This window comes from Oncorhynchus keta, unplaced genomic scaffold (assembly GCF_023373465.1).
Source record: "Oncorhynchus keta strain PuntledgeMale-10-30-2019 unplaced genomic scaffold, Oket_V2 Un_contig_7985_pilon_pilon, whole genome shotgun sequence".
NCBI classification, from domain to species: domain Eukaryota; kingdom Metazoa; phylum Chordata; class Actinopteri; order Salmoniformes; family Salmonidae; genus Oncorhynchus; species Oncorhynchus keta.
In genome coordinates, this window is record NW_026289792.1 from 48250 (window position 1) to 59631 (window position 11382).

The following is an 11382-nucleotide window of genomic DNA, read 5'->3' on the forward strand; positions in this document are numbered from 1 at the left end:
GACCCTCAGAGCCTACCTTCTATTGACCCTGTTGACTCATCAGTAGGAAAGATTTGTTTCTCTTTTGGTCCATTCAACAACAGAGCGATACGAACCTTGTCATGCCTTATTTGAATGGATTTATTGATAATATCTGTTGGAAAAAAGTTTGGATGTTGCCACACACATACCTACTTGTTAACAAAATTAAGGATGTTTCCTTTAAAATGATTCATAAATATTATCCTGCCAACCACTACATGAAGAAGTTGAAGGAAAACATCAACTCAAATGGCTCCTTTGGTAATGACCACCCAGAAACAGTGTTGCATCTTTTTGGGCATTGTGTTCATGTAAGACAACTGTGGCAAGACATCAGTAGATTTATAATTGAACACATTTATGAAGATTTTACACTATTGTGGAGAGATGCTATGCTTGGATTCTTTACATATGATATAAATAAGCCAAAACATTTTTATGTAATTAATTTCATTATTCTTTTGGCCAAATTTCATATACCCAAATGCAAATGTACAAACAAAAAAAACACATTTTCTTACCCTGCAAAAATAAATTGAACTTTATTTTAAGACAGTTAAATACTCTACTAACAAAAAAATATGTTAGAATTGTTAGTATATGCATGTCCCTTAAGGTCCTTGTGTAATTGTAATGTGCTATTGTACCCCCTAGCTCGATTGTCCATTGTTTATAATCTATATATATATACTTTTGTTCCCTCATGTACTTTCTGTATTGATTTGTTGATTAAAAAATAAATAAAAAAACAGACATGGACAATAAATGTGGTAAATGTTGTATTAGTATTGGTTCTGTCAGTCAAATACACCAATGGTGTTGCGTATTTTCGCTCCCAGTTCTCTCGGTTGAAAACACTGTCTCACCCCATCTTTGATACTTCCGTTTTATCTCCATCAGCCTCGGGACGACATGGAACGGAATAATGCAATGGAGCCGAAGCCCTCTAGGCTCTACTAATCAACGCCGAAAAGATACAACAAAATCGCTGACTTCAGAGACGTTAAACTTGCCCAGTAAGAATGAAAATAAAATATAAAATGCGTTATAAAAGAAATCCTCTCTGGCTTTATGCTTTTAAACCAATTATGTATTGTTTCAAACGTTTTCCGTATCGTCTTATTGATTATTTTGGTCTGGCACACAGGAGCCAGCCATGGAGCGAGATATGTAGCAATTTGCTAGTTACTACGGGGGGAAGTGAAGGAAAAACGGTTAAAAACGGTTTAAAAACGGTGTAACTTCAGACAATTTGTACGATGGCATCGCAGCCTCCTCCTAAACCGTGGGAAAGGCGGATTCCAGGAGCAGCCATGAGTGCACCGGTTAACTATCGGTAAACAAGTTATTGCTTACTTGACGAGTTGTTGTCTATGGACTATGAGTTAGCTAGCTAGCGTTAGCCTCTAATATAGGCCCAGGCCCTAACTAGGTCGGAGCTTGTTGTTCTGCGTTTGCCTGGCGGACAGAACTAGCTAGATGTCAATATTTGACATTAGTTTAGTATTGGACTGTTATTGGATAATAACTCAACCAAAAGTGCCCACCGAGTTCCAATGTAGTTAACGTTGTAACGTTAGTAGTTAGCTAACGTCGTTACCTGTAACTGGCATGTCGTTTGTTTTGTTATCTAGCTAAGGTTAGCTAATAGAGACGTAACCCATTGCAACACTCCTAGATTGCTTAGACTTCTCTTTAACTACGAAACCAAAGGAAACTAGTTTTGAGGCGTTTAAAAAAAAAAAAAAAAACGTTTTGACAACACGAACACGTGATTGAATTGAATGTTCGCTGTTTTCTAAGTTATGCCCCTCTTTCCAATCCACCAGGTCGACTGACTTTGCCCCACCAGGTCCCTCCACCCCCGGCCTCTCTGGTCCCGCCGGTCCTCCCGTCTTAACCCGCATGGTGCCCCCCGTCCCCCCTCGCTCTGTCCAGTCCATCCAGTCCTACCGTCCCTCCTACGGCTCCTTTCCTGGCTCCTCCTACAACCCCTATGGTAGCTCCAGCCTCTACGGTGGAGCATACAGCCCCTACAGTCCCTACAGTGGTGGCTATGGCATGGGAGGGGGGCTCGGTGGTGGCCTTGGTGGGAGCCTGGGCTACAGCCGCTTCGGCCAAACCGGTATTGAAGACGTGGCGCCCAGTCGGTTTGTCCAACAGGCAGAGGAGAGCAGCCGCGGCGCCTTCCAGTCCATCGAGAGCATCGTCCAGGCCTTCACCTCGGTCAGCATGATGATGGACGCCACCTTCTCGGCCGTCTACAACAGCTTCCGAGCCGTGCTGGATGTAGCCAACCACCTGACACGGTTACGGATGCACTTTACCAAGGTTCTGTCGGCCTTTGCCCTGGTGCGCACCCTGCGCTACCTGTACCGCCGCATACAGAGGATGCTGGGGCTGAGGCGGGACGGTGAGGTGGAGGACCTGTGGGCAGACAGTGAAGGAGTTGTTCTGGCGACCAGAGGTGCTGGAGCCGCAATGGAAGACGCCGGAGCGGTCAAGTCGTGGCCCATCTTCCTTTTTCTGGCCGTGGTCCTAGGAGGGCCCTATCTCATCTGGAAGCTGCTGAGCTCTGCCCAGGGGCCCGAGGAGAGCGGTGAGACTCCTTACTGTCTGTGTGTGGGCTCTCCTGAATGTCCTTTGTCTCTCTGACTGCCTGTCTGTTAACCACAGTTTGGTGACCTCAAACAGATGGGTCAGGGTTTATCTGAACATGCACTGTTAATCTGGTTCTGTGTATGCTCATAAGAAAGAGAAGTGTGCTACATACATTTTTTGTTTGTTACGTTAATCAGCACCTTACCAAAAGGATGTCTTTACATTTTTACTTCATTAATATTCCCTACAAGGACTATATAATTACATTTTGATTGATTGAATCCCTATGCAGCCACCAACTGGGCTAGTGGGGAGGATGACCATGTGGTCGCCAGGGCGGAGTATGACTTCACAGCTGCGTCGGAGGAGGAGCTCTCACTGAATGCTGGAGACATGCTCAACCTGGCTCCTAAAGGTAAGAAACGAGGAGGAGAGGGGGGAATCCAACCAGCACCCTGCTCTAACCTAGTGTTTCTCAACTCCAGGCCTCCACTACTCCCAACAGTTGACCTATTTTATTGTAGCCCCGGACACCTCATTCAACTTGTTAGCTTGTCGTCAAGCCTTCGATGAGTTGAATCGGCTATGTTTGTCCGTAACTTCACATCGACGTAGTTGAGCGGAGACGAGAGTGGGCGGAGTGTACCTCTGACTACATCTAGTCGCTGTCAGTCGATACGAGGAAACGGTCAGTAGTTGCGTTAGATTAACATTTTATTATAAAGGAAAGGGTTTTAAGAATTTTAATTTTTGCAGGTATCGACTGTCAGCGACTCGATGTAGTGGGAAATACAGTGGTGATGAGACTTGTCTTGTTTGTGCCTGTGAGGTGGAGGGCTGCAGTCCAAACCCACTCAGTCCTCTCGCTAGCTTTTTTTGGTTGCAGTCTGCCGTGAAGCGTTCATCCATGTATACGTATCAGTCCAGCTACAGTTTCAGATATACATTTCTAATTTTGTCAGTTTTCATTGCAAGTTAAAGCTTACTGTTAGCTAGCTGGCTGACGTTAGACGGTTGGCTCGCCAGTTAACATTACGTTTATGATCTGTGTGTAGTAATGTTGCAGCCATGCTCTCGACGGTGCAGCTGTAGAACTGTCTGAGGACCCATGCTAAAGGTCTTACACACACTGGCTACGGAGAGCCTGATCACACAGTTGTCTGGAACAGCTGGTGCTCTCATACATGCTTCAGTGTTGCTTGCCTCAAAGCGAGCATAAAAGGCATTTAGCCTGTCTGGTAGGCTCGCGTCACTGGGCTACTTGTGGCTGGGTTTTTCTTTGTAGTCCGTGGCAAGCCGTGCCACATCAGACACGCGTCAGAGCCGGTGTAGTAGGATTCAATCTCAGTCCTGTATTGACGCTTTGCCTGTTTGATTGTTCATCTGAGGGCGTTCCGGAATTTCTTTTAAGTGTCCGAATTAGTGTCCCGCTCCTTGAGAGCGGCAGTTCTAGCCTTTAGCTCAGTGCGGAAGTTGCCTGTAACCCATGGCTTCTGGTTGGGATATATACGTACGGTCACTGTGGAGACTGTCATCGATGCACTTATTGGTGAAGCCGGTGACTGAGGTGGTGTACTCCTCAATGCCATTGGATGAATCCCGGGAACATATTCCAGTCTGTGCTAGCAAAACAGTCCTGTAGCTTAGCATCTGCGTCATCTGACCATTTCCATATTGAGCGAGCCACTGTTCCTCCCTGCTGTAGTTTTGGCTTGTAAGCAGGATCAGGAGGATATAATTATGGTCAGATTTGCCCAAGTAAAGGTCTAAAGTAAAAAAAAATGTATATCATTTTTATTTTTTTTGTCTGGTTGCACATTTGACATGCTGGTAGAAATGAGGTAGAATGGATTTAAGTTTGCCTGCGTTAAGGTCCCCGGCCAAGGTAGCGAAGTATAAAAGCCCTGACTTCTGCAGAGTAAATGCTGCACGGCCAATGCAGATGTCGGTTTGATCATTATGGTGGAATATTGCAAGATTCTTGTAATACTTTTTATTGCATCAAATGGTTGTTTTATACAACACAATAGAGGATTCTTATAACTATTGTGTGTTCTACTGAGGATGGGCCTCTGGGAGATAACACTGACAGGAGATTTACAATGTCTTCTGGTTGATAAAACCTAAAGAGCATTCCAGAGCATGAGTTAATGTTTATGTTCTATATGGTACCAGGAAGAGATGGTTCCAGACACTCATCTCTACACAATACACTGTTTTCACAGCAGATACTGTCTGCTGTGAATTATAGGTTTCTTTCATACAAATCTTAACCTTGTGACCCATTCTATATCGTCATGTAGGTTGAAAGGGTTGTAATCTTAGCTAATGAAGACCTTTGTACTTTTCTCTCGGGAGGGGGCTATTGCAAAGCTCTCACTAATAAAGATTTAGTTTGTGTAACCCTGACATGTTTGTCTCCTCATTTGATTATCCAGAAATGAACCACCACACCATGCAGCATCTTTAAATGTTCATTCTAATGGGTCTATTTGCCCAACATTGGAATGATGTTCTATTATTTCCATAACCTAAATAATTTGTTTATGTGATGCCTAGCGAACCATATCATTGTTTGAAACCTGGATGTTTTCCATAGCCCTTTTTACATTTACATTACATTTACATTTAAGTCATTTAGCAGACGCTCTTATCCAGAGCGACTTACAAATTGGTGCATTCACCTTATGACATCCAGTGGAACAGCCACTTTACAATAGTGCATCTAAATCTTTTAAGGGGGGGGGGGATTACTTTATCCTATCCTAGGTATTCTTTAAAGAGGTGGGGTTTCAGGTGTCTCCGGAAGGTGGTGATTGACTCCGCTGTCCTGGCGTCGTGAGGGAGTGTGTTCCACCATTGGGGAGCCAGAGCAGCGAACAGTTTTGACTGGGCTGAGCGGGAACTGTACTTCCTCAGTGGTAGGGAGGCGAGCAGGCCAGAGGTGGATGAACGCTGTGCCCTTGTTTGGGTGTAGGGACTGATCAGAGCCTGGAGGTACTGAGGTGCCGTTCCCCTCACAGCTCCGTAGGCAAGCACCATGGTCTTGTAGCGGATGCGAGCTTCAACTGGAAGCCAGTGGAGAGAGCGGAGGAGCGGGGTGACGTGAGAGAACTTGGGAAGGTTGAACACCAGACGGGCTGCGGCGTTCTGGATGAGTTGTAGGGGTTTAATGGCACAGGCAGGGAGCCCAGCCAACAGCGAGTTGCAGTAATCCAGACGGGAGATGACAAGTGCCTGGATTAGGACCTGCGCCGCTTCCTGTGTGAGGCAGGGTCGTACTCTGCGGATGTTGTAGAGCATGAACCTACAGGAACGGGCTACCGCCTTGATGTTAGTTGAGAACGACAGGGTGTTGTCCAGGATCACGCCAAGGTTCTTGCACTCTGGGAGGAGGACACAATGGAGTTGTCAACCGTGATGGCGAGATCATGGAACGGGCAGTCCTTCCCCGGGAGGAAGAGCAGCTCCGTCTTGCCGAGGTTCAGCTTGAGGTGGTGATCCGTCATCCACACTGATATGTCTGCCAGACATGCAGAGATGCGATTCACCACCTGGTCATCAGAAGGAGGAAAGGAGAAGATTAATTGTGTGTCGTCTGCATAGCAATGATAGGAGAGACCATGTGAGTTTATGACAGAGCCAAGTGACTTGGTGTATAGCGAGAATAGGAGAGGGCCTAGAACAGAGCCCTGGGGGACACCAGTGGTGAGAGCGCGTGGTGAGGAGACAGATTCTCGCCACGCCACCTGGTAGGAGCGACCTGTCAGGTAGGACGCAATCAAGCGTGGGCCGCGCCGGAGATGCCCAACTCGGAGAGGGTGGAGAGGAGGATCTGATGGTTCACAGTATCGAAGGCAGCCGATAGGTCTAGAAGGATGAGAGCAGAGGAGAGAGAGTTAGCTTTAGCGGTGCGGAGCGCCTCCGTGATACAGAGAAGAGCAGTCTCAGTTGAATGACTAGTCTTGAAACCTGACTGATTTGGATCAAGAAGGTCATTCTGAGAGAGATAGCGGGAGAGCTGGCCAAGGACGGCACGTTCAAGAGTTTTGGAGAGAAAAGAAAGAAGGGATACTGGTCTGTAGTTGTTGACATCGGAGGGATCGAGTGTAGGTTTTTTCAGAAGGGGTGCAACTCTCGCTCTCTTGAAGACGGAAGGGACGTAGCCAGCGGTCAGGGATGAGTTGATGAGCGAGGTGAGGTAAGGGAGAAGGTCTCCGGAAATGGTCTGGAGAAGAGAGGAGGGGATAGGGTCGAGCGGGCAGGTTGTTGGGCGGCCGGCCGTCACAAGACGCGAGATTTCATCTGGAGAGAGAGGGGAGAAAGAGGTCAGAGCACCGGGTAGGGCAGTGTGAGCAGAACCAGCGGTGTCGTTTGACTTAACAAACGAGGATCGGATGTCGTCGACCTTCTTTTCAAAATGGTTGACGAAGTCATCTGCAGAGAGGGAGGAGGGGGGGGGGAGGATTCAGGAGGGAGGAGAAGGTGGCAAAGAGCTTCCTAGGGTTAGAGGCAGATGCTTGGAATTTAGAGTGGTAGAAAGTGGCTTTAGCAGCAGAGACAGAGGAGGAAAATGTAGAGAGGAGGGAGCGAAAGGATGCCAGGTCCGCAGGGAGGCGAGTTTTCCTCCATTTCCGCTCGGCTGCCCGGAGCCCTGTTCTGTGAGCTCGCAATGAGTCGTCGAGCCACGGAGCGGGAGGGGAGGACCGAGCCGGCCTGGAAGATAGGGGACATAGAGAGTCAAAGGATGCAGAAAGGGAGGAGAGGAGGGTTGAGGAGGCAGAATCAGGAGATAGGTTGGAGAAGGTTTGAGCAGAGGGAAGAGATGATAGGATGGAAGAGGAGAGCGTAGCGGGGGGGAGAGAGAGCGAAGGTTGGGACGGCGCGATACCATCCGAGTAGGGGCAGTGTGGGAAGTGTTGGATGAGAGCGAGAGGGAAAAGGATACAAGGTAGTGGTCGGAGACTTTGAGGGGAGTTGCAATGAGGTTAGTGGAAGAACAGCATCTAGTAAAGATGAGGTTGAGCGTATTGCCTGCCTTGTGAGTAGGGGGAAGGTGAGAGGGTGAGGTCAAAAGAGGAAAGGAGTGGAAAGAAGGAGGCAGAGAGGAATGAGTCAAAGGTAGACGTGGGGAGGTTAAAGTCGCCCAGAACTGTGAGAGGTGAGCCGTCCTCAGGAAAGGAGCTTATCAAGACATCAAGCTCATTGATGAACTCTCCGAGGGGACCTGGAGGGCGATAAATGATAAGGATGTTAAGCTTGAAAGGGCGGGTAACTGTGACAGCATGAAATTCAAAGGAGGCGATAGACAGATGGGTAAGGGAGAAAGAGAGAATGACCACTTGGGAGAGATGAGGATCCCGGTGCCACCACCCCGCTGACCAGAGGCTTAATAGCCAACAGAAACAATCTTAGATTTCCTGATATGTCAGTGAAACGAGCATTTCTTATTTTACTGTCCAAAGGCAGTGAGACACAATCGCAGTAGTGCGTTGGAGCGTATCTTACAAGACATCTACCCTTGACACCTTCTCTGTAGTCCATAGTAGCAGAGTGTTTGGGCTCTGACATGGGGCACGTGGGAGGTTCCCCCAGCCTCACACGCAGGTAGTGCTTAGTTAGGGTGGTTAGAAACATCACAGATACAACCCACAGACTCTTAGACCTACTCATCCACACACTGATATAGGTCCCCCCCACACACACACACACACACACATATATACACATGCATTAACGGTTTTGACAGCCCAAAAGTGTCACACCCCCACACACACGTACGGTGACCATGTTTCATATCAGCCCACGCTTTCTCTCTTTCTGCCTCTCTCTTTCTGTGTTCTCTCTTCCAATTCAAGGGGCTTTATTGGCATTGGAAACATGTTTACATTGGCTAAGCAAGTGAAATAGATAAACAAAAGTGAAATAAACAATCAAATGCACAGCAAACATTATACTCTCTGGATTCTCTCTGAGGCCATCTCTCCTACAGTGTCACCGCAGGTGGAAATATCTCTGTGTGTGTGTGTGTAACGCAGACTTGAGAAACGAGATTGTCAGGGTTCTGACTCAAAGGGGAGGGGGGAGAGAGGAGAATTGACGTAGACTGTAGCCCTGGTAAAACTACAATGTCGAGATAACAAGGAGGTCGGGTCCACACTTAGAGACGATTTACTGGAGTTTGTTTAATTTTGCAGTAGGCCTAGATCAATTAGTTACCAAAGACATCTTAAATCGACGAGTTGTTGATTTTCTACTGTGTGTATATCGGTATGATTTATCTACTGTGTGTATATCGGTATGATTTATCTACTGTGTGTATATCGGTATGATTTATCTACTGTGTGTATATCGGTATGATTTATCTACTGTGTGTATATCGGTATGATTTATCTACTGTGTGTATATCGGTATGATTTATCTACTGTGTGTATATCGGTATGATTTATCTACTGTGTGTATATCGGTATGATTTATCTACTGTGTGTATATCGGTATGATTTATCTACTGTGTGTATATCGGTATGATTTATCTACTGTGTGTATATCGGTATGATCTATCTACTGTGTGTATATCGGTATGATTTATCTACTGTGTGTATATCGGTATGATTTATCTACTGTGTGTATATCGGTATGATTTATCTACTGTGTGTATATCGGTATGATTTATCTACTGCATTGTTGGCCACTTTTTTTCTCATGTGCTCTGGTACCTCAGAGCCCCTCCTTGTCTCTGCACTCACTTTTGTTCCGGCATCTTCTGATTTAGAAATGAAGTACTGCGGTTACCACAATATATGTTATCAGGGGAAAGAGTGCTGGAGGCCTTGGGAGGAAGAAAGCTAACACTGTAGCAGGCAGGTCAACAGAATGCCATTCAGAATGGGTTACATACTGAATGTGTTCCTGTTAACTAAGTCTGCTAAATGACCATGTTATATCCTCTCTCTCTCTCCCCTGTGTGCAGAGCATCAACCCAGGGTGCGTGGGTGGCTGCTGGCCAGTGTAGACGGCCAGACCACAGGCCTCATACCTGCCAACTACGTCAAGGTCCTGGGGAAGAGGAGAGGCAGGAAGCACGCTGAGCTGGAGAGGCTGGCCCAGGTTCAGGTTCAGGCCCAGCAAGGGAACCCACTGGGCACCACCCTTCAAGCCCCACAGCCTAACCTGGCTACGGGTCCAGTGCCAACTGTATCCCCAGGCTTGGTTTCAGGCCTCGGCCCAGCTGAAGCCATCCCAGTAACTATCCCAGAGGAGCTGCTGGAGAGCGTGTACAGGGAAACGCCAGCTGGTTACAGCAGCCTGGGTCTGGGTGTATTGCCCAGCACCACGACAGCTTCGAGCACAGTGCTCACCATACCAGAGAAGATAGACCTGTGATGTCTGACTTTGTTTTCCCACACATCCGTTGAGGCTGTACGTGGTTTGTTGATGAGCTGTTCTGTAGAGATTGGTCACGTACAGCAGTGGGGAAACGCTTGATCTACGTCCAGAAGGTGACTCATGTTCACAATTCAGTGGCTTTGGTTTGACATTTAATCTGCCTGGAAGCAACTAGTGAGGTTGGTATATGAGGTATTGAGTACCTGGATCAAAGAGAAGTGGTTATCTGTCAGACATCTGGATATGAGTTTTTCCAGGACACCATCTTGGTTTGGCCGTCTTGTCAGTGGTTATCTAGACCAACCTATACCTATCCTGTACCAGCCTTGTCAGTACGGTCACACTACGTTTTAGCCCAATAATGATGCATATTTAAATGTTTTTGATATAGATTTATTTAATTAACAGTGAATGAGTACATTAAGATCAAATGAAGCACGCTAAGAGATTATGTGAATATTGCATCGTTTGATGTTGACGGGACAAAGCCATAATATTATGTTTCTGCAATTCACCGTTTTGTTCCAAGTTAATGTCGATGGTTTGATATTTAAAGATAAATTCATAGGAATAGAAGCTCTAACCCTGGTAATTTGACTGGTACACTCACAATGGCTGCCTGATTGTGACTCAATCGTTTCCATGGTATTTTGGAATGTTCTATCAACTGCTGGGTTGCCACGGTAATGTGAAACATTTATTCAAATGATGCTAACTGATGTGGCTCATACAATGGCATGTATTGTTTTTGTATTGTCAGTTGAGTTGACATCACAGCCCCAATTGAAGGGTACACTTCCTACTTGTACTTCCTGGCATGGGTCTAGGTTGAAGATGGGAATATTTTAAAACCTAGGCATGGGTACACTCGATGTCTACCAGTCCACCTATTATGTCATCATTGACTTGGAGACTATTTCTATGGATAAATTACTATCAAGGTTCAGATTTGGTTCTAATGGAAGGATTGACTTGGTTTTAAATCGGTGTTAATATGGTTGTAAAATGTTGTTTGAAATTCGGGAATGGTCCAAACTATATCTTGAATGTTCTGTAAAAATGTCCTAAATATTCAAAGTGAAGTTTTGAACTTGGAAAATTGAACTATCCAATATCAAGATCTATTAAATCAAGAAGTTTTGTTGACTGCATCTGTAAGAACTGAAATAGCCAGTCCTCATCTTGGTGTTTCAGTGGCATTTTTAAGTCCTCACTCTCCTGAAAAACTGTAATTATGTAAATACAATTATTTTGGAAATAAACATTTTCAAAACCTGAAAAGTGGCCTTTGGCTTTTTCTTACTGAGGAATTAAAAACGTATTATACACATCACATGGCAAAAATGAATTGGTAACTTAATTAACCTGTTTAGT

The 11382-nt window shown here is 45.9% G+C and overlaps 1 protein-coding gene across 2 annotated transcripts; it reads left to right on the forward strand.

Annotated features, from left to right (window-relative positions):
- The first annotated feature begins 872 nt into the window (after window positions 1-872).
- Window positions 873-11289, forward strand: LOC127926625 (peroxisomal membrane protein PEX13-like). 2 transcript variants are annotated; one of them, XM_052512077.1, is made up of 4 exons: window positions 873-1037; window positions 1851-2620; window positions 2915-3037; window positions 9593-11289. In XM_052512077.1, exons 2-4 carry the CDS (start codon window positions 1927-1929, stop codon window positions 10003-10005), a joined length of 1230 nt encoding a protein of 409 aa, XP_052368037.1. In that variant the 5' UTR covers window positions 873-1037; window positions 1851-1926; the 3' UTR covers window positions 10006-11289. The 2 variants fall into 2 exon arrangements, with proteins under 2 accessions (XP_052368037.1, XP_052368036.1); XM_052512076.1 differs by lacking the exon at window positions 873-1037 and adding an exon at window positions 1187-1357.
- Window positions 11290-11382: the final 93 nt, after the last annotated feature.